At 50.8% G+C, this 26578-nt stretch overlaps 1 protein-coding gene across 2 annotated transcripts; it reads right to left on the bottom strand.

Annotated features, from left to right (window-relative positions):
* Positions 1 to 3109: 3109 nt before the first annotated feature.
* On the bottom strand, positions 3110 to 25471 carry THRA (thyroid hormone receptor alpha). 2 transcript variants are annotated; one of them, XM_074261428.1, is made up of 9 exons: positions 25240 to 25471; positions 12788 to 13145; positions 10525 to 10586; positions 9957 to 10057; positions 9432 to 9579; positions 6388 to 6593; positions 5621 to 5767; positions 4096 to 4354; positions 3110 to 3578 (listed from the first exon to the last, which is right to left on the bottom strand). In XM_074261428.1, exons 2-9 carry the CDS (start codon positions 12838 to 12840, stop codon positions 3328 to 3330), a joined length of 1227 nt encoding a protein of 408 aa, XP_074117529.1. In that variant the 5' UTR covers positions 12841 to 13145; positions 25240 to 25471; the 3' UTR covers positions 3110 to 3327. The 2 variants fall into 2 exon arrangements, with proteins under 2 accessions (XP_074117529.1, XP_074117530.1); XM_074261429.1 differs by lacking the exon at positions 12788 to 13145 and having other exon boundaries at positions 25240 to 25461.
* Positions 25472 to 26578: the final 1107 nt, after the last annotated feature.

The following is a 26578-nucleotide window of genomic DNA, read 5'->3' as shown; positions in this document are numbered from 1 at the left end:
ATGCAGACATAGAGGGGTCCACAGGGGAGTTATTTTCATCATATATTTATTACATAAATATATAGTAAAATAGACGAGCGACAATTACCATAAAAATATCTTTCTTTAAAATCCTGACCCAAAACACAACGGGGTGAAAAATCGCACATAACAGACATACTGATTGTCAATATGGGGGTGGGGGTCAGGATAGGCCTCCCCCCATTCCTGCTACCGGCCTTTATCCCTCCCTAGGGGAAGGAGCTACCCCCAACCAGCCATATTTCCCCCCCACCCCCACCCCACAGCACCAGCTTCTCATACATTCAGTAGCGCCCCCAGGCAGTACCCCCCCCCAAAGAGTTATGGGGCAGGGGTTCCCCTAGTCCCCTTGTGGACGGTGTCTTTGCCCCCCACCCCCTCTCTACCCTGTAGGCCGGCCACCAGGGGATGAGGGCAGGGACAGGGGACTCCTCTCTCCCCACTCCCCCCACCTGGGACAGAGCAAGGTGGGGAGCTGGATGAGGTATGTGTGTTAAAAATGATGGGTGGGGGAATACTGAGATGGGGAAGGAGGTGGGGTAGGGTAGGGAGCGGGAAGGGGGGCAGTGTAGTGGTCATGGCTCTAGGGCCCCCCTCTTCCTATCCTGGGCACCCCTCCCGCAGCCAATACTGCAACACTAGGCCCACCCCCACCGCTGAAGTGCCCAGCCCAATACTGGAGGGGGTTTGCTAAGCACCCTCAAGTCACGTCTGTCCACCCCTCCCTCCTTTATTAGCACCAAAGATCTCCAAGATTGGACCCCCGTCCTCTACTTCCCACAGTAGGGACGGCGGAATTTATGAACCTAGAGCAGGTGCTCTAAGACTCCCTGTTTCTGTGAGCCCCTCTAGACCCCCCCCCAACAAATTATACACACGAACGGGGGCATTCACCCAGACACACACGCAGACATACAGAACATGCATCCTCCACACGTCCTCGGACAGGCCGCGGCCGGCTTCTGCCCGCCCCCTTCCCGGTCCCGAGGCAGTGCCTGGTAACCTGGGCTGGGCCGGAGCCCATCTGGGGGGAGGGGGGTGGTGTGCTGGAAGTAATTCCCAAATGCTTAGAAAGGGGCCAGGGCCCCGAGCCCCGAGCCCTCCCTGCTGTGTCCGTGGCTGGAGAAGAGTAGGAGACAGAGCAGGGACACGGCCGGTCCTGCCGGGGTAGGGCGGGAAGGAGACTCATCCTATGACCAGGGTGGCGGGTGTGAAGGACAGACACACAGACCCACACGTAGACGCACACACAACTGTGGTTCTCCTGCCCCTCAGCTCGGCCGGTGTCTGGGGTATGGGCCGGGAAATCTTAAGGGCCAGGGTGAGGAGGGCATCTCAGGCCGGGACTTTCCTGGGGGGGGGGGCAGAAGGCCGGACTCTGCTCCGGAGAGCTCAGGGCTGTGGCGGCTGAGGGGGGGCGGTGTGGGGTGTCAGGGCGGGGGCTTAGGCTGAGGGGGAGGTGGCAGATCCTCAACTGCTTAAGACATTTTTGCCCAAGTAGTGCAAAGAGAAGGAAATCCACAACCCCCTCACCCCCCAACTCTGATCCCATCACCCATGGCTTCTCGGGGGCAAGGGTCTCCATCCTTGCCCATGTATGTGACCCCATATTCCTCAGACCTGCTCATTCCCTTTCCGGGGGCTGGCTCCTGCAGTCCCTGGTTGGAGGAGGGGAGAGGGGGCTGCACACTCAAATCAAACAAACAAAGTGGGGAACTCTGGCCTGAGACGCAGTCCCCTTCCCTGGTTTCCTGGGGGAAGGCTGGGGCGCAGCGCAAGCTGGAGTTCCTGAATTAGTTTAAGAGAGCAGGGAGTCCCTGGGTGGGGGGAGGAAGAAGGGACAGACGTGGCCAGAGCTTCAAAGACATAAATGAATACCCCCCCAAGGCCCCCCATGATCCCTTCTGAAACTAAGTGCCATTTCCCTAGCCCCTCCATACTACCACCTTCGTAGTGCCTTCTGAGACATCAGGGCCCTGCCAGGAATGGAGGAGACAAGGGGAAAAGAAGGGACGGGGGTTAGTGCATCATGTGTGTGGGGGGAATCCTGGAATCCTGGAGGAGAGAAGAGTGGGCCTCAGAGTAGAGTTGGGGAGATACCCAGACTCAAAAGTACCCCCTAATGCAGCCTCTGATTGTAGCTAACTCTGCAGGATGTAGGAGGATGGCGGAGAGCCGGGACCAAAGTCTTTCTTGGTGTGGACGCCAAGGTGGCCTGGAAAGGGGGGGGCACCCTTTAAGGGAGGGAAGTCTGGATGGTGGGCATCTTAACAGGGAGCCATAGAGGGGGTACTGGCTGGCATCCAGTGTGAGAGGTAGATGGAGCTCAGAATTAGCGGGCACAAGTGGCGAGCAGAGGTGCAAAGGTGTGTGCGCCAAGGGGGCAAGGCAAGGAGGGCGGGGAAGGAAAATGGAGGTGGCCAGGACTCTGTGGCTTTAACTCTGATTGGCAGCCCCACCCAGGAGGTGATGGTGACAGTGGGCTTCTGGATTTTGTTTTTTTTTTTTTTTGTTTTTTTGTTTTTTTGGGAGGGCAGCTGTCAAAGTGCATTGGGATGGGTAAGTCTTGTCCTATCTCCCCCACCCCATGTCCTCTCCCCAGCCGGCCTCAATTAATAATTTAATATCATCATCATCTCTCTCTCTCTCTCTCTCTCTCTCTCTCTCTCTCTCTTTTTTTTTTTTTTTTTGTCTTTTTCTCTCTTTCTCTATTTTTTTCTCCACTTTTCTTTCTTTTACCCTCTCGCTTCCAAAGTGCAGTTAGAATGACTATAACTTTTAACCTCCCAGGGAGGAGCCAATGCTGAGGCTTCTCTGTGCAACCCAGGTATCTGAGCGTGAAAAGAGGGGCCTAGCCCAGGACCTGGATTAAGGAATAAGAGGGAGAGGGGGAGACTTTTTTTGGTGGGGGGAGGGGTAGAGGGCAGTTCCCCCCACAACCCCCATCCTTCCCCTACAGTTCAGATGGCTCCTTGTCCCATCTCTTCTCCCCATCTTCCCCCTGCCCTGGGGGGGGGTGGGGCTCCTACAAATTGCCAGAGGACTCCCTTTCCTACTGGCATTGTCCTTTTTCATTTTCTTGAGTTGGTTTTTCTTTTGTTTGTTTGTTTGTTTTGCCTGATCCCAGGGCAGGAAGGAGGTCTCTGAGGAGGGATCTTGGCTAGGCTGTGTGTGGGAGGCCAAAATATATATAAGGAAAGACAGAAGAGGGATGTAGGGTGGTTTCCCTTAGCCCTGCCCCTTCTCCTGCTGCACCCCCTGCAGCTCCACATGCCCCACCTCTCTCCATACCCCAGTATTGGGGGCTTAGACTTCCTGATCCTCGAAGACCTCGAGGAAGAGTGGGGGAAAGAGTTCAGTGGGGCACTCGACTTTCATGTGTAGGAACCGGCTGGCATGGCAGGCCCCGATCATCCGGAGGTCAGTCACCTTCATCAGCAGCTTGGGCCAGAAGTGGGGAATGTTGTGTTTTCGATAGTTGATGTAGTGCTCAAAAGCCAGCAGGTAAGCCTCCTGGCACTTCTCAATCTTGTCCACACACAGCAGGCCCGAGCGGTCTACATTGGAGAGAAGGGAGGCAAGGAGTGACCACCGGCCCTGAGAACCAGGGAAAGGCCGGGGCATCCCAAGGGGAAGGAGATGCCTTTGCACCAAAGGACCCCTAAGGGAAGATCTAGGGAGAGAATACCAGGACTCTGACTGACACAGAACACAAATGGAACCAATGGGAGATTAAGGACTGGAAGAAAAATGTAGGGACGGAGAAATGGAGGAGAAAGTGAGGGGCTGATGGGAGACTGAGGAACTAAAGGACTGAGAGCTGGGAGGAGGAACAGTGGTGAAACAAAGGGATAGGTGATGGAAGGAAAACTAAAGGAGAGGGAGAGGCTGAAAGGTGAAGGAGACACTGAGGAGAAGGGGGTGGAAATGAGGGAGAGAGGAAGAGACTGAACACTAAGGGGAAGACAATACCAGACACTTGGGCTAGAAGAGAAAGAGAGAAAACAGAAGGAAACTGAAGGAGCAGCAGAAAGAAAGACCAAGCCCAAAGCATCTTCTTTCTCCCAATGGTACCTGAAGACATCAGCAGCACAGCCTGGAGCAGAGCCACTTCCGTGTCATCCAGGTTGAAGGCAGAGAGTGACTTGCCCAGGTCAAAGATGGCATCAGAGACCACTCCCAGGCCACCATTCTTCAGCTGCTCTCGTTTGACAGCCATTTCCCCACTCAGCGTCAAAGTCTCACTCTCTGGGTCATAGCGTACAGCCGCCCGCAAAGACATGATCTCCATGCAGCAGCCCTTCAGCAAGATGATCTGGTCTTCACAAGGCAGCTGAAGGAAATGGGGTGAAGAGGCAGGAAGGTCAGTCTTTCTTTGGTCCTGAGATCTCTCCCACCTCTACCCATACCTCCACATATACCCCTTGGCTGGAGCCCAAGAGTCCCCTTAAAGCTAAATTAGTTGCAAGAAGGTAATGGAGGCAATCTTGTAGGGGTCCAAAAACTGTTTTTTAAAAATATTCTTCTAATTATATGTATGTATATGTATATGTATATATATATATATATATATATATATATATATATATATATATAGTTACAAGAATATTTTATTTAATATTGATATTACCAGAAATTATATCTACATATATAGATATAATTTCTGGTAATATCAAGTGTCTGAGGCTAGAACTCAGGTCCTCCTAACTCCAGGGCTGGTGTTCTATCCATGGTACCATCTAGCTGCCCCAAAACTGTATAGATTTATTTATTTATTTTTTGCTGAGGCAGTTGGGGTTAAGTGACTTGCCCAGGGTCACACGACTAGGAAGTGTTAAGTGTCTGAGGCCAGATTTGAACTTAGGTCCTCCTGACTTCAGGGCTGGTACACTGTACCCCAAAATAATATTTCAATATATATTTCCTTTGTAATCCTATCCATTTTATGCATATAAAGAACAGTCTGAGAACAGGCTCATAGGCTTCATCAGGCTGCCAAAAGATGTCTGTGCCCCACAAAAAGACTGAAACCTCCGGGACAATAGAAATGATGCTGGCTTTGATATCAGGAGAATATATTCCAATACTTATTCGCTAAATCTTGCTAAGTCTGGTTGTTTTTTTTTGTTTGTTTGTTTGGTTTTTTTTAATCTGTATAATACTCACTATACCTATTCCATTGAGTTACCAGGATTAAATGAGATAATGTATGTAAAGCACTTTGTAAACCTGGAAGTTATACATAATTATCAGTTATTATTTGGTTAGACTACGAAAGAAATTTTCACTATACACATGGTAGGAAAGACTAGGACAGAATGCTGGTGAGTAGGGGGTGGGGGGGGGTAAAGGTCAGGATGTTAGAAGCTATCTCTTCTAGAGACCATTCAGCAGGATAATGTAGGAGTGAGGGAAAGAGGGAAAAAAACTAAAAGCAATTAATTCTTTTCTGAAAACCTAAGGTTCTCAGTGGTGGGAGATGACTGGGGCTTCTCAGATAAACATTCTCAGATGGGGTGATTTTGAGAACAGTCCCAGGTTTCGCCCTGTTCCCAACCACCTCCCCAGGCCCCACATCCACTTCCCTCCCAATACCCACCTCGGAGAACATGGGCAGTTTTTTGGCAAAGTCCACCACACGGGTGATGGCCGGGGTGATGATCTTGGTAAACTCACTGAAGGCCTCCAGGTCCACCTTGTCCCCATCTGGCATCGAGGCCATGGGTGACTGGCCAATGTCCTCTGGCTAGAGGGAGGGTCAGGGGTCAGGTAGGGCCAGGGACCCCATTTAACCCCTCATTAGAGGACATTGCCCACCAGGGGGAGCTCCAGGGCAGCTGAGGAAGGAGGCTGGCACTTAGGTACCCACCTTCCCCCTTTTTCCAGGGAGTCCCAAAGGCAGAGCACAGAAATCTGGCAGCCTGGTGCCAGCTTTCTGTCCTGATAACTGTGTCTCTTCCCCCAGATGCCCATTCACTTGGGACTTCATCCAGCCTATCCCCACCCTGTCCTGGGGCTGACAGTGCAGAGAGTGCTGTGGCCAGGTTGGAAGGACCCAGGAGAGAGGCTGTGGTCCTCATGGAACTCCTAATCAATGAGAAAAAAGTTGACCATCCTTATTCCCAGGGATACCTCCCAGGCTGGGGGCGGGGCTCGGCCCTCAGGGCCAGGAAACTCTGGGTCTGCGTCCTGGGGGAGACTGGAGGCCTGTCCTTGGGAAGGCTCTCAGCCTCGTTGCAGTCCGCACCCTCCCTTCTCCCTGAGTGTCACTCAGAAAGGGCTCTCTGGAGAAGGCAGCGCCTCCCCTCTGAGCACCCCCCTCCTCTGTTCTCCTGCCTCTCCTTGCTTCGCTCCCGCTCCCCGTACCAAGAATTTCCGTTTCTGCTTCCAATGGCTGCCTTGGGCGTTGGTGCTCCGGTGGGCTTCCGTTACCAGGTGGATGAGATCCCATTCCTCAGGGCTGGGCTCTGGCCGCTGCTGCAGCGAGCGGATCATTTCCTCCTTGCGTCGCCGCTCCCGGTTCTCCTCAATCAGCTTTCGTTTGGCCACCCGCTTTGAATCATCCAGGACCACTGTAGAAGGAGAAGGACAGTCCCTTCCATTTATACTGCACTCTCACCCCCAGTCACAGAACAGTCACGAGTCCTGGGTTTGAATCTTGTGCAGACTCTTGTTAGCTGGGGACAGAGAACCTGAATGCTTCCATCCTTGCCTCTGCCTCTTGAGATCCCAGCCAGGGGGAGAGTAGGGGGCGCAGTGGAGAGAGCCCCAGCCCTGATGTCAGGAGGACCTGAGTTCAAATCTGCCCTCAGATACTTGACACATCCTAGTTGTGGGAGCCTGGGCAAGTCACTTAACCCCAATTGCCTCAGCAAAAAAGAAAAAAAAAAAAAAAAAAAAAGGCCCAACCAGGCCACTTCCTTTTAAAATTACTTTGTATTTATTTATGTATACATTGTATCTCTGTCCCCTCCACAACTAGTAGATTACAAGTCCCTTTTGAGGACTGGGGCTGTTTTTATGTTCCAGTGCCTGGCTCAGCATCTACACAGTTTTTCAGAGCAGACCATTGGGAACTGATGGTGAGGACATTCAAGGCTGGATGGCACAGTGGATGATGGAGTGTTGGACTTGGAAGTCAGAAAGGCCTGTCTGCAAATCCTGCTTCACTTCCCCTTGCTCAACCTCAGTTTCCTCATCTGTAAATGGGGACAATAACACACCCATTTCACAAGATAGTTGTGGGGATGAATGTAAAGAACTTTTCCAGTCTTAAAGCACTATAGAAATGCCAGCTATTCAACTCTCTTCTTATGAAGATTGGCATCTGCTGTGTCTTAGAAAGTCTTTATAAAGGGAATTGTTTGGGGCAGTAAGAGGTTAAATGACTAGCCCAGGGTCACAAAACTAGCCAAAGTGTCAAAGGCAAAACTTGAACTCAGGTCTTCCTGAAAGAGGCTGGCTTTTCTTCTGTTTCACCATACCGCCTCTTTCTCTTATACCTGGAGGCTCTTAACATTTTTTGTGGAATCATGTTGTATGACCATGGGGCAAGTCATGTAACTTCTCTGGACCTCAGTTTCTTTATCTGCAAAATGGGGAAAATAAATACACATAAATACTACCTCACATGGATGTTATCAGTAAGCTCCTTTAAACACCAGTACAGACAAGCTATAAATTCTGTTTCCTGACCAGTCTTTCATGTTATCTTTCCAGCATACTATATTATACTATGTTGTAGATTTTTTCCCAATATAGATTCTAATAGATGCTACCGAGGTCCCTTTAGCTCTAGATTCCGTGATATTTCCCCATATTACAGAATGGAAAACTAAGGCCAATAAAGCTTTGATTAGTAAGGAAAGTCTTTAGAAAAGGTGCCTTAAGCCTTGCTCATTTTTTAAAAATTGGGTCATCTATTAACTCTTGAGTGACTTGAGCACAGGAACCCTGTATATTTCATTCTTTTGTGTGTGTAAGTGTGTGTGTGAGGCAGTTGGGGTTAAGTGACCTGCCCAGGGTCACACAGCCAGGAAGTGTTAAGTGTATGAGGCCAGATTTGGACTTGGGTCCTTCTGAGGTCCTATACCATCTAGCTGCCCTGTATTTCATCCTTTCAACCAAAGGGAAACAGCTAAAGAGCTCTATCGGTCAATCATTCCTCCATTCCACAGTCAGGAATAGGACACTGTTGTTGATAGCCAGTGAATACAGCTTTAAAGAGAGAGAACAGAGCTAGGAGTTTGCATCTTTTCCTCTTTATCCCATTTCTCCCTAAAGCTCCATCATCTATAAACTTTACACTTTGAAAGGCAGAAGAACAATTGAACCTGTGTTTAGAGAGACCATATATATATATAATATTTATATGTATTTTTACATCTGTATATTTACATATTTTTTTAAGTGAGAGGAGGTGGGAATAGGGCCCCATTTTTCTGAGGGGTTCACATCAGTGAATGCCCCCTTTGAATGAATTAAGAAAGAGATGCTGAGAGGGGAACAAAGTGTGATCATTTCATATTCTCCCAGCACTTGACTTGTATATCTCTGTGGCATTTATCCTGTATAAGTCATTCAGCCTGGATTTCCTCATCTGTAAAATGGGGATAACCAGAGTATCCATCTCACTGAGTTGTTATGAGGCTTAAAGGATGTAAATGATATCTTTTACAAAACTTAAAGGATCATGTAAATGCGAGTTATCACCTCTTGTAAGGCAGCATAGCCTGGTGATATCAAGCTAACTTTTTAGAATGAGAAGAGTCTGAGTTGAGGTCTCATCTCTGATACATACTGGTCATGTGGCAACACAAGGTAGCCTCATAGTACCCTAAGCAATCAAATCTCTTAAGGTTGTAGTTGCAGAGGAGGTGATGTCCTCTCTCTGCTAAGGGAGTTTTGCTCACAAACTATGCTAATCTCACTCAGTATCACTCAGTATCACAGTCCTGTGTTTATCCTTCTCTCCATCAGGTCATAAGACTCTCCAGAGCAGGATTTGGGTCCTCTCTAAATTGAAAGGCCTTTTGACAGAAAGTACTGGGTTAGAGTTATGAGACACCCCACTCCAGAAACTCATTAGTTGGGGGAGTGGTAATAACCCACTAGACCTCTTAGAGCCTCAGTCTCTTCATCTAGAAAATAAGGAAAATGGGTGGACTATGAACTTCTTAAGGTTCTTATAAGGAAAATGCTTTATGATCCCAGTGTTTATCTTCATAACCTCAGGCTATATTCAATGCCTACATACATAAAGACATTTAATAATAATAAAACACGCTTATCAAAACAATTGTATGAGTAGCATTGGCAAGGATGGACTGGGGTGGAGAAGGCAAGGACTTTGACCCCAGTCTCTTTTTTTTCTGCCCTGACCACACTTCCCCAACTTCATGCCCTCTTACAATCCATGGCCATGCCCACGGAGATGCATTTCTTAAAGCGACATAGCTGGCACTGGTTTCGGGTGATCTTGTCAATGATGCAACAGCCATCATATTTGCAGGAGTAAGTGGGATGAAGGTTTTTCTGGATCGTGCGCCGGAAGAAGCCCTAGGAGATGGGTGAAGATAAAGGACCAGCTTCTACATTCCTGCCCCTCCAACCCACCAGACATTTGAACCAAAAAGCCTGAAAGAAGAGAGATATCAGAAAATACCTCATCACAGCCTACAGGGCTGGAGGCATAGAGAATTCTATGGGTTTTTGGAGCTCAAGGACTATATTGGACACAATTGGAGAGGTTTGAAAGGTCAGAAGAGACAAGCCTGGAAATGGTGAAAAAAGTGGGGGATAATTGAGAGGAAGGTGAGGGTAAGGAGTCTTATAATGGGCATCTAGCAAAGATGGGAGAAGATAATAGCGACAGATGGAAAGGGCTGGGGGACAGTGTGAGAAGAGGCCAACTGCAGGAGGGAGCAACTTTGTACCTTGCAGCCTTCACAAGTGATGCATCGGTAATGATAACCTGTGGCCTTGTCTCCACACACGACACACTGCTCATCTTTGTCCAGGTAACTAGGGATGTACCCTGTAGGACAAGGAATCAAGGAGAAATATCTTTGGAGGTCAAAGCTACTGTGATCTGTGTCTCAGCACTTCCTTATCATCCTGATCCCCTTTCCTACCCTGGTTCAGGGCTACTCCTTTTATCTAGTTCACAGAGTAATGGGCAGTATCCGAGGTGAGGACATGCTATGGAATACATAAAGTTGAGATAACATGAGAAATGTGACCCTGAGTTGGTCTTTTAACCTATTTAACCTGGAACCAAGTAGAATGTGTGTTAAATAAAAGGCAAACGGTTGTTTTCCCTGACTCGGACCTCAAAGGTTAAGAGTACACCCCCCCATATACCCTAATTTCCTTCAGGATCTCAGTAAAGAGCTGTAACCTTTCTCCCAGGGCACAGGAGTTGACTGCCCAGACAACAGAATTAGTCTGCATAGCTGAGGGGAGACAAAGGGGGTGGGGAGGGATGCAGACAGTCCATCTCACCTGACATGCTGGTTTTCAGGGAACATTGGCTGGTCTTTCTTTTCCGCTTGCCATCCAGTGACCTGGTTGAGGGATTGGGGAGGGCTTATGAGCTTTCTATTGGTTGATCCTTGGCGAGCCCCTCCTCACTGTAGGGCGGCATCTGGCCATCTCCCTGGCCCCAGCTATCTGCCATCTTGTGTTGAGCCCCACCAACCTCCAAGATCAGTTGGCAGGGCTGGGGAGGATCCTGCCATCTGAGAAGCTCAGAGGTGGCAGTGAAGGCATTTGGCTGGGCACAGGCAAGTTCCAGGACCCTAGGACCTATGTGCACATAGGGGTGACCTGCCCATTCTACAGGACTACCAGAGAGAGCACATTCACATAGCCTTTAGTACATGCTCATGGGTTTTATGACTCCCGGAATGAACACACTCACAGAGGGCACAAACTTGGATACATGCACATGTCAGATGCATAATTTTCAGGGCCTGTGCATGCTACATGCAGAAGCCTATGAGCCACTTTTAAAATAAACACACTGGTCCACGGTCTGCAGAAGATGCATGTGTTATATAACCCCTAGTATATGCACACATATTGCATAACCCTCCATACACACACTTTATATAACCCTCGAGATGCATACGATGTTGTATAACTTGCCTGCTCCCCTCCCCTCACTGGGGGAATAGGGGGAGTTATACAACATTCATATGCATCTAGAGGGGTGGACCGCTTATTCCTCTTTATATAGTGTTACCCCCCAACACATATATGCCTGATGCCCCCCTCACTGGGACCACCCAACGTCTCGGCGTTGGGCTCCTAAATGGCTGGAAGGTGGAGGCTGAATGTTGTTAAGCGAGGGCAGGCCCCACTCATTTCCCTGAAAATACCTGACTTGGAATATCTGGGGACAGACAATTCCAGAAATGGCCACAAGGTGGCGAAAAGACATTGGGGGGGGGGGGGCGACAGCAGGGGAGACCCTAAAGCAGTGTGGGTAGAGAGGCTTGAAGAGGAAGGGGAGTGCTCTGGCGTGGACTGGATCCACTGCCCTGGCATTCCCAGACTGGTCATGTCCCCTTCACAGGGGGCAAAGGGATGCTTTACAAAATGTTGCACCCGCCCGTGATGCTGGTCTAGAAGGACCAGGTTAGCAATCCTCGGCACCCATGGCCCAGGTGTCGTGGGGACACGGCGTGTGTAAAAAGCATCGGGAGGCCGGGTGAGGGCCCTCATCCCCATCTCCCTGAGGAGAGGACGCTTCCATGGAGCCCCAGGAACCCCACTCCTCCCTGGGCCAGGGCTCTGGGACCTCACCCATCTCCTCCTCTTCCTTTGGGACCCTGTGGCGGCCCTATCCCCCCTCACCAGTTTGCTGAGCCAGACTGGGCTTCAAGCCTCTTGGCACAACTCCAATCTCCTTGGCAACAGCCACACCGCTCCCCAGAGCACCCTCTCCCCCCTCCCCAACCACGAGCACAGGCTGTACCCAGCACTCTAGGCCCCATGCCAATTGGGACAGGGCGCTGTGCCACATGGAGACAATCAGGGTGGGCAATGACACCCTCTCCCTCTCCCCTAATTCTCCTCACACAGAGCAAAGGCAGCATTCCCTCCTCCACACCTAGGTGCCCCAACGGCACACACAAAACCGTGGAGCCAGTATATTCTCCTCCTCCCTGGGAGAAATCCCAAGAGCTTCCCTTCTCCCTTCCCCGAATAGGAACAAAGAAGAGCTCGAGGAACCCAACATGCTCTAAACATGTATGTGCAGGATGACCATCTGTCCGTGGGCACAAGTACCATGGAAACATCAGATGCCCACCTGCTCACCAGTCTCCCCTCCCCCAAGCTCTCCGCTGCATACCGTCACCTCCTGCCAGAGCCTAACTATCTGCCCTACCAGGGAACCTGAAGGTAACTGTATCTGCTCCAAGAAAAAACACAGGCCGTCTGGGGAATAGTGGTCGGCCAGCTGCCTCGCTGCCATAGTTACCCTCGTAGAGACGGCATGCGGGCAAAGCTCTGCCTCCAAACCAGAGGGCCTGGGTTCAAGTCCTGGCTCTGCCACTCTGCGCCCGGGACTGGCTGGCCCGTGGCTTTTCTGGGCCTTCTTTATTCATCTGTAAGTTGAAAGGGACTGGGTTCGACAACCCCCTCCATCTCTAAATCAGGGACCAGAGATAAAGTGAACCAGCTTAAATCTCCCGGCAGTAATTCAGGCGGATGACGCCCCCCACTGAAGGCGGGGGCTTCGGCCTATGGTGCTTATTACCTGTTCTCCTCTGGGTCAGACCCACAATCCAGTTTGCTTGGCTTCTGTTCCATTCACTGCAATTCCATCCAGGATTGCCCCCCTCCCCCAGCACTCCAACAGACTGAAGTAGGCACAGCAACCTCCTGCAAGCAGAACCGTGAGCCTCCCCCCCACCACCCGGGCTCTAGGGTACAGCGCCCATGGGGCCGGGCTTTAGTGTCTGGCCTTCCATGCCATGCCCCACGCCCCGCAGGGGGCGGGTGGCAGGGGGGCCAGGGGGTAGGGCGGAAGAAGGGCTGGGGTATAAGCTGGGTCTTGGGGACAGTCCTGAGTTGGGGGGAGGGGGGAGCAGCTGCAGAGTCTTGTCCTGAGGGCCCTGAGGAAAGAAGAGAGAGCAAGGATTGAGACAGGTGCCCACAGGGTGTTTGGAGGTTATTCCAGACTCACGGTAAGGGTACCTGTGCCCATCATGACACTGAGGTGATAAGACAAGGGGAGATCCAGAAATGTCCGGTGTTCCTCCCTCTCTACTCCCCATCGTCCCCCCACTCCCCAATCAGGGCCAGAGTGAAGGAGGTCTGACATCATCAGGGAAGGGCGACGACTGCCTCCAGCCCAGTCTCCCTGAACATCCAGCAGGATGGACAGGAGATGACATAAGCAAAGAGGGACGAGGCAATGAGACTAACACCATCTTGGGCAGTGGAAACAAGGAGAACTCCTAGGGAATGAAGGAGGTGAGAGCGCTGGATTCGGCATCAGGAAGACCTGAGTTCAAATCTAGCCTTAAACAATTGCTATGACTCTGGGCAAGTCAGTCCCTTCATCTGTAAAATGGGGGAAATAATAGCACCTATCTCTTAGAGTTGTCATGAGATCAAATGGGATAACATTTAAAATACCTGGCAAGATATAGGTGCTAGATGGTGATGACAATGAGGAAGAAGAGGAGAATGAGGAGATGTGAACATGATCATTCAAAGTATGCTATGCACACTGTTAGGGAAATGAGACCCTCTGGCATTCTGTGGGGTAGGTTATTTTATTTATTCCCATTTTCTTTTATTATTATTATTATTATTTGCTGAGGCCATTGGGGTTAAGTGACTTGCCCAGGGTCACACAGCCAAGAAGTGTTAAGTGTCTGAGACCAGATTTGAACTCAGGTCCTCCTGACTTCAGGGCTGGTGCTCTATCCACTGCGCCACCTAGCTGCCCCTATTTACTCCCGTTTTAAAGATGTAATAAACTCAGGTCTTTCTGACCACAACTCTGTACTATCCTCTATATCAGTGGCATTAGACTCAAATAGAAAGAAACCACATGATTCCAATAGATTAGGATGGAAGGAGACACCTGCATCCAGACAGAGGACTATTGAGACTAAGTGAGGGTCACAGAATGGTGTTTCCACTTTTGTTGTTGTTGTTTGTTGGTTTGTTTGTTTGCTTGTTGTTTTTCTTTCTCATTTCCCCCCCTTTGACCTGATTTTTCTTGCACAGCATGATAAATGTGGAAATATGTTTAGGGAAAAAAAAGAAAGAAAGAAGTCACAGCTACCAGAAGCATCTAAATGTGTGGAGCAGAAGTAACAAGCATTCTGCATGGGCCCTGTACTGCTATCACTCCTCAGTGGGGTCAGAACCAGATTAAAATGCAATTGAGAAACATTTAACATAAATAGGTAAAAATACAACAGAACATAGATAATGTATATGGTTTTCTATGTCAATTTATTGCCTGACGGGATCCTTATAGCATTTTTTTTTTTTCCTGAAGCAATTGGGGTTAAGTGATTTGCCAAGGGTCACACAGCTAGAAAGTGTTTGTATCCCTAGTATTTGTATTCCTAGGTTGTATTCCTCTGTCTGAGGCCAGATTTGAACTTGGGTCCTCCTGACTTCAGGGCTGGGGCTCTATCCACTGAACCAACTAGCTGCCCCATCCTTACAGCTATTTGAGTGACACCACTGGCATACAGGATAGATCACCAGAGTCGAAATAAGAAAGACCCAAATTTGAATCTTGACTTAAATAGCACATACTTAAATATGATCCTGAGTAAGTCTCTTAGCTTTTCTGCCTTGGTTTCCACATCTGCAAAGTGGGGATCAATAATATAATCTAACAAAATATAATAATCTTGAGGCAAGGATTAAATGAATTAATGTATAAAGAGCTTTGTAAATCTTATGTTAGCTCCCATGACTATTATTGTTAGATGTGAATGCTGAAGAGAGTTCCTCCCCAGAAGGAGCTTACCTTCTACAGAGGAGATACTTCACAGATATGGAAAGGTAGCCAGCTCTCCATGTTTTGTTCCCCTCTCCCCACTTTCTCGAAAGTTACTCAGGAGCCCCCTGATCCCACAAAGACTGCTGCTGTGGCCTAACTAAGCTGTGGGGCTGAGTCATGCTCCTGCTCCCCAGAGAGACTAGGGGAAAGGGGACAGAGAATAAGGCTTTCCTGGACCATCCATCTTTTCAGCACTGTCACCCTGATGTCACTGCCAGGTATGGGACTAGAGATTGTGGGTTGGGGTGTACGTGTGGGTGCTGGTATGTCAATTCATGGCTACGTGTGTGTGTGTGTGTGTGTGTGTGTGTGTGTGTGTGTGTGTGTGGGGAGGAGAGAGGGCAGAAGGTCATGTGGCTTCGGACCAGAGACCTCGCCCTTGGGCCCCCAAGCCCCACCCCTGGGAAGCTGATAAGAGGTGGGGGGGGGGGAGAGATAAGGAAAAGAGCCTGGGCATGGGGCAAGAGGCCTGGAACACAGAAGCAGGGTCTCTGGATCTACATTTAGAGCTGGAAGGGGATGGAAAGAGAGGGGTTGCCCATTCTGCTACAGATATCTTTGGGGGGTAGGGTTGGCAGGAGACTGGGGGGCCCAACAGGGGGCTGGGGGGCCAGGCGGGGAGTCTCAGGCTGGAAGCCATCAGGAAAGTAGGTCAAGTTTTTCTTGGCTGCTGGAGAAATTCCTGTTATAAATTTATAATGGTGCAGCCAGCCCTAAGGGGTGGGAGTTTGGGGGAGGGGAAAAGAGGGGGTTGAAGGTTGAGCACTGTGGCCTCCTAGTATTGGGGGATGGGGGTGGTTGAGGGGTTACTTTCTGGGCTAGGGGTGGGGCTGGGGTGGGGATGGTGGGGTAGAAGGAGGGGGCTGGACAATGAGATTATTTGGTGTCTGTATCTCTCTGGCCCTCAGTCTCTAGTGGTGCTGTGCTCAGTCTCTTTAATGTCTCTCTCTGTCTCTGGTGTCTCCCTGTCTCCCTCCAGGCCATGCCTTGGTGCTTGGCACACCCTGGCTGCGGGCACTGCCCCCGCCCGTCTCCTGCCTGCCTGGCACACTGCCACCACTTGTTTACAGAAGCTGGAAAAATCCACTCACCAGCAGGAGGCCTGAGCACCCCTGGGGAAAGGAGGAGGGCCTGTACAGGAGTGGGCACGATGAGAGGGACAGTGCTGTGGACTGGGCCCAGAAACAGGCCACAGTCTGAGGGCCTAGCAGGGCAGTCTGTGGCGTTGTTCAAAGGTGCCAGCTTTAACAACCCTTCTCCAAGACCCTGTGCCCCTCACCCAGGCTTCAAGCTCTGGGAACCACTCACTAATCCCCGGGAGCACGGCCTGAGTGCCTCTTAATGCACCCGTCCCACCAGGCCCTGACTCAGATGGGCACTCACGCCCTGGAGGAGCAGCACCTACTGGGAGCTGACTGGGGCCCAGGGGTCATGAACACTCAGTCCTCCCGGGCAGCCCTAGGTCTCGTCTCTGCCTCCTTTGCCAGGGAAAAGAGGTGTCTGGCCCTCAGGCTGTGTGTCCACGCCTGGATCCCAGCATCAAGTTGGCGAAGACAATGGACAATGACAGCTAATATTCATATAGCGCTTCAAGCTTTGCCAAGCACTTTGTACAGAGGATGACTTTGTAGGGTGGATATTGTCCTTACTTCAAGGATGAGATGGACCAGAGAGGTTAAGGAACTTCTCCATGAGACTCGGCTTATAAATTGAGAGCCAGGTCTCCCTAACTCTGGTTGTGTGGTCTATGAGACACTGTCTCGACCTTCTGGGTTTTAGCTTTTGTTGTTGTTAGGGGAGTTCTTCCTATTCTTCAAGGCTTCACCCAAATTTCTTAGGCAAAAGAATGGCAAAGCAGAGGGGAGGACCCAGCCAGACAGGGACTGCTGCCCTTCTCATCCTGTTTCCTGGACTTACAATTCCACTGGATATCTGCATATGTTTACATATGTGGGGCTACTGTGTGGGGGGGGGGAGGGGTCTGGAGCTTCAACCAAGGGGAACTGGAGATTCAATGTCCAGTCTGAGAGATGGCCTTTCTTCTCTTCCCCCTCCCCCAACATGCTGAGTTTAATGCTCAAAGCTTCTTCCTGAAAGGGTAAGAAAAACACTTTGGGCTTTTCACTCTCAATCCAGAACAACTCGAATGACAGACTGAGAGACAGCAAGGGCCCACCTGTCATCTGACATCACTCTTCACCCCTCCCCTTATAGAGCTGTTGGGGGTGGCAATGTGGGCACTGTGCCCATGGAGAAGGAAGCATTTCATTAAGTCTGAGTGCTTTAGTAATGGGGGGAGGGGGAGATAGGAGGCCAATGCAGCATCCATGGGCACTGTGCCAATCTTCTACTGCCAACAGGCCCCCAATTCATGTTGTCCTACAGTCTGATCCTAATACTCAAGCAACTGAGGATGGGCATTTTCCATGCCATTGGGGGGCTCCTAGGACTAGGAGAGAATATTATATATATATATATATACTCACCCCTACCTCTTCCCTGGGAATCTAAACCTCAGATCTACTTCTATCCGTATTCTTCCATCATATCCACACCCACTCCTACCTCTCTCCTCCAGGCGCTGCCCCTCCCAACCCATGTCCCTGAACTTTGTCCATAATGCACAGGAGAGAAAGCCTAACTCCCCCCTTCCCCCACACACCTGCAAGATATAGAGACAGATGAAGAGAGGAAATACATACTGAGAAAGGAGGGACAGTGGGAAGAAGAAAGACAAGGAAAAGGTGAGGGGAAGGAGAGGGAGCTGGGGAGAGAAGAAAGGAGATAGGGAAAGAAGGAAAAAGATGATGGGAGAGGAGAGAGGGAGGGAGATAGGGAGATGGAATAAAAGAGTAAGGGAGTTGGAGAGAGAATGAAGATGAGTAGAGACAGAGGGAGAATGGGAGAGAAAAAAAAGAGGAAACACTGGAAAGGGGGTAGACACAAAGAAAAGGAGGTGACGGTAAGGAAGAGGCAACCAGAAATAAGAGAAGAAAAAGAAAGGGAGACAAAGAGAGTGGGGGTGAGGGGCATTCTGTCCTAAGTCCCACCCCGTCAAAGATAGGGGAGAGAAGGAAAGAGGAGTGGTTTCCACGGTGACAGCTGGTGCGTGGTGGCCTGGCATGTGGGTTATTAATAGTGTCGTGGGTGCATTCGCACCTCCCTCCCCCTCACCCCTCAGTCTGCTGCTAGAGTGGGGGTGGGGGAATTCCCTTTGTGGCCCCCCGGGCTGATCCCCTTATACCAGGGCACAGGAAAGTAGAGACACTGACAGAAAAGGTGGGCACATGCATGGAAACCAGGAGTCACACACAAAAAGAGATCTGTCCATGCTCATTCTGAGACTCCCTCCCCAACACCAGCATAGGAGAAAACACAGTCACAAGAAGAAGTACACATCCTAAGTACACTGAATCCCCCCCACACACACACACACTCAGCCACAGGATGGCACAGGCTGACACAGAGAGCCTTAAGTAGTCTGCAAACCCCCTCACTGCCCTTACTGCTCAGAAGGCAGGCCCCTCTGGGGCTGGAGCCCAGGCTCACCTCCTTCCCCAGCTTCCTAACTTACAGCTCATCAACCATTCATTCAGTCTTCTGACAAGGAGAGGAGAGTACTCCAAGCTATCCCCCCCTAGTTCTCATTCTGCCAGGGGAGAGAGAGACACACACACACACAAGAGAGAACCACCAGCTCCTAAATGATAGTTTAAAAAGTACAAATACTTCACGGCTTTGGTCAGCTGGGGCAAAGGCAAGAGGGCAGCAGGTAGGATTCCCTGGGTAACCCACTAGAAAACTCCTTCGCTTTCCCGGCCATACTCTGCTTCTCTCCCCAGGAGGATGGACCAGCAGACCACAAAGGGACGAGAGGTAGGGTGAGAGAAGGACCCAAGTGGAACCCAGAGGTCAGAAAAGAGAGAAGAGGCTTTATTTCTTAACAAAGAAGCCCCCTCCTCGGCTAAGGAATACAACAGGAAATTCCTCTCCTCCCCCCACCCCAGGACAGAGACACAGAGACATAAACAGCAGCCACTGACTTGGGCACTATGCCCAGTGCTAGCTAGCATCAAAGGACTGTGCCTCCTTTCCCCCTCCCAAGCCCAGCCTCACCCACCTGCTGGGCTCTCCTTCTCCCCACCCCGGGGACAAATCCACTCAGTCTCATATCTGGCACTGAGGCAGTCCCCAGGGGTCATTCCCCACTCGTCCTCCATTGCCAATACCCGTACCCAGCATCCAGTGGCTCCTCCCCCTCCCTTAACTAGCCCCAGACTCAGCCCATTCTGGCTTTGCCCTCTTACCAGCCTGGACAGGAGGCAATCTCTCCCTTACTCTCCCCCCACCTTCCCTGTGGGAAGGAAGAGGAAGATTAAAGGGGTTAAAAAGCCAGAGCTGGGAGAGTCCCCCTTCTCAACCTGGCACATTTTTTCTCTCCTTCCCTGCTTCCCTCAGGAGCTCAATCCACAGCCAGAGTAACTGGAGCCCCGACTTGGGGCAGCTGAGAACTGGAGGTATGAATGTCAAGAGGCAGGGGCTCTCACTACAGATGGCACTGCAGGGGAAGCGGGGAGTCCCTCGGGCATAGGGGTTTCCCGTCACATCCTTGTAATTCTCACCCTGGGGGAGGGCAAGCACATACACACACAGACACAGGAAAGTGCCCTGGGCTAAAGAAGAGGGGGATCAAAGAGGGAGGTGTCTTCCATCGGGGAAGGGGAGAACCAGGTAGTCCCCCCCTTCCTGTTCCACGGTGGGGAGGAGCCCTAAGCCCATATCCCAGAAGCAAGCACAATCAGAGACAAATAAGAAAAAGAGAAATGCCGAGCGAGAGCCGGAGACAGAGTGAGTGCAGCTGAGCACCCAGAGCCAGCACACACACGGACACGTGCAGACATGCACACCCACCCCGCATGCGTGAGGCCCACACAGCACTCTGCACACGGCTCCCCCATTCCAGGACTGCCTTTCCATGCCAGCCCCCTTTTTTCTCTGGGCTCACACATATGCACAATTATAAGAACACACACATGTACACACACGCTTATACATAAAAGCAGGCAGCTGCCAGAGGCTCAGGCTTTTGGGCTTCCTACCAAAGACTAGCAAGGGAAGACAGTCGCTGCCCACCCCCCCAACCCCCCCCCCAAGCTGCAGCACCCAACCTGAGATCAGAAAATCTCCTAGATGTTGCTCAGCTCTGTGCCTCTCCAACTCCCTTCCCCTTCTAAGCCTTCTCTCCTCTAAAGAGAAACTGAGGTACAGAGCAGCACTGAGAACACCTTCCACAGGGGAACATGGGGAAGAGGATGGGCAGAGGGATTGGCCCTAATCCCATGGCCCTCTAACCATTCTTGGAGGTGGGGCTGTTAATGGAGCATGTATTAACTCTTTATTTACTGGGCACATTTTCAGTCTTTCTCCCTTGCCCCCAAATTAACAGGCCTCAGGCAACAACTTCTAGATTCTATCCATCCCTCCTCCTCCATCTACCCCCTAAAATCTTCTCTTCTGTCTAACCTGCCTTCGGAAACAACACTGAAGTACATATGGGGAAGCGCCAGTGCTTTTGGCCAGGTTAATTATTGGCTGCAAATCTATCCCCTTTACCCTTGGTGCTACCTGGCACTTAAGCCCCTTCCAGTCAAGAAGGCATGGAAGACTTGATGTTGGGCACGTCCTGTTTTCCCACCAGAGAAAGATAAAAAACAATCCCTCACTGAAGGATGTGATAGCAGACTGAGCTCCCCACTATTTAAAAGTCAAGTCCAAATGGCTGGTGCTATCCAGGGCATGGTCTATATCAATGATTCCCCAATCTCCATCTTCAAACAGACTGACAATCTAAGAAATAAGATGTATTCTCTTGTACCTCTCTCCAGAGTTCCTTGTTTCCACTCCAGGGAGGCAGTCCTTTCCGGCTCCCCCAACTGTTCCATGCCTCACCTGGAGTGGGTGGAGCTGGCAGCTTGATAACAGAGGAAGGAGTAGGGGGAAGGGATGGTAAGTTCATCACCATGGCAATAGAAAGGGACTGGGGTATGGGGGGATGGACAGTTTGAGTCCCAAACCTCCCATGTTCCACCAGATTTGTTCCCTCTAACCTACTTGGTACCATTATTTTCCCCATATGTTCCGATAGCATTCTTGGTTTTGGGGGATCTCCTCAATAAAATATATATCCAACTATGCTTTCCATGTCAAGTTGGATAGCAGTGGGAACCTTTCCTTTGACCCAACTCCCTACCCCACATGTACAACAGAACTGGACAAACAAAGCTACAGAGATGCCAATAATTAGCCCACCTGCCCATTCACTGACAACACAGGAAAGGGGGTGGGAGTCCTCATTCTGAAGTCCTTTGAGTTTTCTCTCAGAGTGGGAGGATGGTAGAGGAAAGAGGGTACCCCAGGGGGCCCCATCCCCAAGCCAGAAACTTTTCTCCACAAGTCTCCAGGTTGCAAAACTTGTTTGCCTTCCCCACCCCCAACCCCCCACCTCTGTGGGGGAGGGGTCTCTGAGTCAGGGCTAGGAGAAAGAGACAGGAAATCTGCAAAACAGACCTGTCCACAATTCCTCCACTTAAAGATGTTCCAGAAGGAAACCTGCCTCAGCTTCACTCTCCCCTTTCCTTCATCCAACTTGTTCTACCTCTTCTAGCTCCCTTCCCATGACAGCCAGGTTCATGGTCCCTTTCCTCAGCTAGTTCTATTCCTGGGCAGGACTCAGTTTTGCTCTTTATTGAGAAACAGAGTCTGGGCAACATAGAATCAGAATAGTTTTGATCAATGACTCTATGCCACCTCCTCCAGGTAAGCCAGGGAATGAGAGAAGTCCAGGTCAAGTGGAGCTAGCTGCCCAGGTGTCTATCCCTGCCATCACACAGTGACACCAGAGGGACAAGAGAGGAAGAACAGGAAGAGGAGCCAGCCAAATCAGGCTCTAGGATTCTCCTTCTTCCTTTCCCCCTTCACTCCACAAAGTCCTCTGAGAGCTTGGGAGGGGAGGGTTAGCCATTTCTATCACATACCAACATGCTCCTTAAAAGTCTCGACATCCATAAAAGAGAAGGGATACATTGGTGGCAAAGTATTTAAGTAGACTGAAATTTGGGGGGAAACTGGAGATGAGGGAGAAATCAGAAGAGTGAAAAGGGGAGAAGGAAAGAAAAGGAGAGGAGGGAGGGGAAGGAAGGGAAAGAAAGTAGGGGACAGGGGAGGGAGGAAGGAAGGGAGGTGAGGGAGGACAGAAGAGAGGAAGGGAGGGGAAGGGAAGAAAAGGAGGGAAAGAAGAACAAATCAGGGCTAGTCCTTGAATCTGGCCCCCTAAACAAGTTCAAGGTCAGCATGAACAAAATAAGGCCTTTAAGAGCCTGGACTAGGCCCCAGTGGGAGTGATACTCCAGTGTTAATGGCTTAGTTCCTAACCCTTTCCCCAGAGTAATAATTTCTATAGATTTTAGGATAGGGTGGGGCATAGGAAACACCAATACTCTAACCTACTAGAGCCCTGAGAAGCCAAAAAGATAGGAATCCCCAGTGGAATTAGGAAAACCCCAGTAGTTCCCTAGAGCTAGCCTTATTAGGCCCTTTCTCTAGGCTTAGCTTAACCAGGTAGAGAGAAGCCTGCTTGAACAGAACCATATGAAGCACCCTTCCCCACCCCCATCACAGAAACCCTGGTGGCCACAGCTGTGCTTTTCTCTTGGTAAGGAAATCCAGGATGTCCTGAGAAGCCAGCAGAGCCCCTTCCACCCCCCCACCCCCACCCCAACCTCCTGCTGACCCCTGGGGAGGCAGCAGGGAAAAGCTCACTATTAGCAACCAGAGAAATATGAAGGATGTCCTAGCCAGTCCCTAGCTCTAGGAGAGAAGATTATAATGCTGACAGCGATACAAAGACTGGGAGACACACAAAAGAAAGTGACAGGAGAGAAGAAATAGATTGGGAGTCAAAGAGAGAGAGACCAGACAGAGAGATAAATAAAGAGACAGAAACACACAAATAGAGTAATTTGAACAGAGGGACAGAAGGTAGGAATGAAAAAGACAGTAGAAAGAGATCTCCTTGGAGTTCTGCGGAGGGCTTCAATATAAGGAGGAAAAATTCAAGCAAATGACTCCCCAAGTCACTTTTAAGGTAGGGAAATAGGAGGCAAAGATAAGCCTGGTTCCCTTAAAGCTAACCTTGCTGTCCCCAATTGTCAACGCAGCTTGGACCCGATTATTGTCTAGCATCATTGTCTCAGTCCTCAAAAATCCCCTTCCCCCTTCTCTCGAACAAATCTCTCTATATCTCCTATAAAACAGTCATGCTTTAGGAGAGGGAGACATACATAGAAGAAGCATGAGAGACAGAGAAAGAATATGTACATTTGTTTCAGTCAATGCCTACTTGTGTGACACAGTAAATTTGTTACTCTATCATTCAGTCAACAAATACTTATTGAGCTTCTGTATATAAACAGGTATAAGATACATTGTATCCATGTCCTCGAGGAATTTACAATCTAAATACAGAGGTTCCTAACCTTTTTTGGATCTCCTTGTCACTCACCAGAGTGAAGCTTATCAACCCTTCTCAGAATGTTGTTTTTAAATGCATAAGATTATAAAAAGAAACTATTTAATTGATATAATTACATTTAAAAAATTATAGCCCATAGGTGGACTCGTTGGAATAGAGAGTACTGTATATTACTATATATGTACATTTCTGAGATGGCTATAATTTTTAGTCATTCCCCTTTCCCCAGTTAGATGTAAACTCCTTGAGGGGAGGGCCTGTCATATCTTTTTGTACCTTTTCCGTTATCATGGTGCCGGGCACATAGTAGATGATTAATAATTGTTTATTGGTTGATTGATTGGACTCCTTGAAGGCAAGAAGCTATCTATTCTTGGTATCACAGCAGCACAGGGGTCCCTAGGAGTATTTGTCGGTTGTGACTGCATCTGGGACTGTGTATAGTAATGTCTGTGTATAGGAGTCTGTGTGTGGGTATGTGCCTGTGTCTGTCTCCCTGTCCTTGGGTCCCCCTGTGGGTGTGTCCATCTCAGCGTGTGCACTTGCTCACGAGTGTTCGGTCTTCCTGGCCCAATGTGGGTGTGTCTATCAACCTCCTGTCCTTGACTCCCTGCGTCCCTGTGTGTCTGTGCCTATCCCAGTGTGTGTGGCTCTCACAGCCTCTCCCCTCTACCCTCCACCTCCCGGACAACAACCCCCTTCCTCCTCACGTCAGAGAGCTTCTGCCAGGTCAGAGGGCTCCCAGAGTACTACCAACCGTGCCTCGCTCCTCCTACCTTAGCCTCCCTTCAAACTCTGACCCCGCCACCCCTTAGGCCTTTCCCCCATCCAGAAGAGAGGGAGACCCTGTCTGCCAGGGGCTCGAGATACACCTTACAAACCCCTTATCTCCCTCTCCATTTCTCGCTTACTTCCCCAAGTGGCCCAGAGCATGCAACTCTCCGGGCGCTTTCCAGGGACCCCGGAGTTCTCCCCACCAACTCCTTTTTTTCCCCCATTTACCTAGCCGCGTTTTTGCAACTGGGAGTGTTGCAGCTGGAGGGCCATACAGCCCTGAACTGGGGAGGCGTGTGAAGGGGTTGGGGAGCTTCTCGAGACCCGGGTAAGCTGCAACCCCCCCACCCCCACCCCTTCGCCGGAGAAAGCTTTGCAAAAGCAGCTCGGCCGCGGCAGTCGGGGGAGGAAGGGGAGAAACAGGCCGCCCGTACCGTAAACAAACCGCGGCGGCGGCGGCTGGCGGGGGAACAGGGGCCGCCTGGCAGCCGGGGCCGTGGCTCCGACAATGCGTAGCAGACGGGACCGAGAGAGGCCGGGGACCCGTGGGGCGGCGGCGGCAGGGAGTGGGGGGCGAGGCCCGGACGCCATCTGCCCCTGCAACACCACCGCCCCCCTCCTGGCCACCAACCCGCTGCAACCGTCCCGTCCCCCTCCCCCGCCCGCCCGAATCCTCCATTTACTCCGGGGAGTTGATAAGTTGCAAGCACCCCAGCACTGACAGTGTCACCGAGGGGCTGGTGGTGCAGGGAGCCGGTCCCCCGGGACGCCCCCGGCTCGGGCTAGGACCTTTGCAAGCAAGCGTCCGGTGGCTTTGCATAATCAATCGCAATGTATTTGCATATTAATACCCCCTCCCCCTCCCCCTTACCTCGGCGTGGCGGGCTGGGCTGTGCGTGGGGAGGGGTGGCGGGTGGCTCAGCGCCGGGGCCCGGGGGTGGCCATGGGGGACCGGTGGGGCCGGGGCCGCCCGCCTCCTGTCCCCGGGTGTGAGTGCGAGTGAGAGAGGGGGAGGGGGGCAAGTGTGGCGGCCCCGCGGCTCCTCCGGCAGAGGCGGCGGCCGTGCTAGCTCCTCCCTCCCCCGCCCCGCTCCGCTCGGGCTCGGGCTCGGGCTCGGGCTCCAGGCTCCGCGCCGCCCGGGCCTGGCTCACTGCTGCTCCCTGCAGGCCGAGCCTCGCAGCCCGGAGGCCTCCCCCATCTCCTCCCAGCCCGGGCCTGCCGGGCCAGGTCGGCTCTACTCCACCCGGCCCCGCCCCGCCCCCTACCTCCTCTCACCTTCTTCATCTTACTCTGTCTTTGATTACACTCTGCACTTTGTCCATTCATGTATGTGTCGTGTCCCCCCTCGTCCCATCCTATCCCATGCCGTCTCACTCACAAATGCCCATCCCTTCCAGGTCGGTCCAAGTGAATCTCTCGGTTCTTGTTAATTTACTCTCTGACACTTCATTCCAGCCGACGTTTCTATCTCACTCTTAGCCCTCCTCCTTTCAGTAGGCTTCCTCCTCCTATAGTCCACTTTTTGTCACCAACCCTTTTTTTTTTTTTTTTTTTTTTTAAAGACACTGCCTCCCAGGCGTTAGGATGTAGTCAGTCACTCAACAAGCATTTATTCAGTACTTAATGGGTGCTGTGCTCGGTAAAGAAAGGCAAAAACAATCCCTATCTTCAAGGAGCTCACATTCTAAGGGAAGAGACTTGAAAAGGACTAGGTATCTTCAAGATACATACATATATCTGGTCTTATGTCTCATGGATATGCTGAGAGATTTTTTTTTTCCAACGGAGTAGAGAACACGATGGAATTCAGAACCCAGAATTTTTTTGTGTAAAAGTAAAATGTAGGAGTTATTATCCAAAAAAGAGACCTCTCCGATGTGGCAGCTCCCTTACCCCCAACCCACACACCTTCCCATGCATCCACACAGCTGCATTCATGGACATAAAACCAATCCAGTGACGCCAAAGCCCTTTTCATCTTGGGATCTTCCAGGTCGGGCAGAACTCTAATTACCCCAGCCCCCCACTCTGGCCCTGCCGGTTCCCCTGCTGTCATTAGCCCAGTTTTACCAGCGGAGGCCATTGCCTTCCCACGGCTCTCCAGGGTGGGGCCCCTCTTCCCCTGCTCCCTTCTCATGAGGAAGTGGGGGTGCAGTTTGGTCAATCACCTAATCTACATTTGGAAAATCTATCTGACCGACAACATGCTA

Source organism: Sminthopsis crassicaudata, chromosome 4, assembly GCF_048593235.1.
Source record: "Sminthopsis crassicaudata isolate SCR6 chromosome 4, ASM4859323v1, whole genome shotgun sequence".
Lineage (NCBI taxonomy): Eukaryota > Metazoa > Chordata > Mammalia > Dasyuromorphia > Dasyuridae > Sminthopsis > Sminthopsis crassicaudata.
The sequence above is the reverse complement of the archived record's forward strand: the minus strand, read 5'-3'. Positions and strand labels throughout refer to the sequence as shown.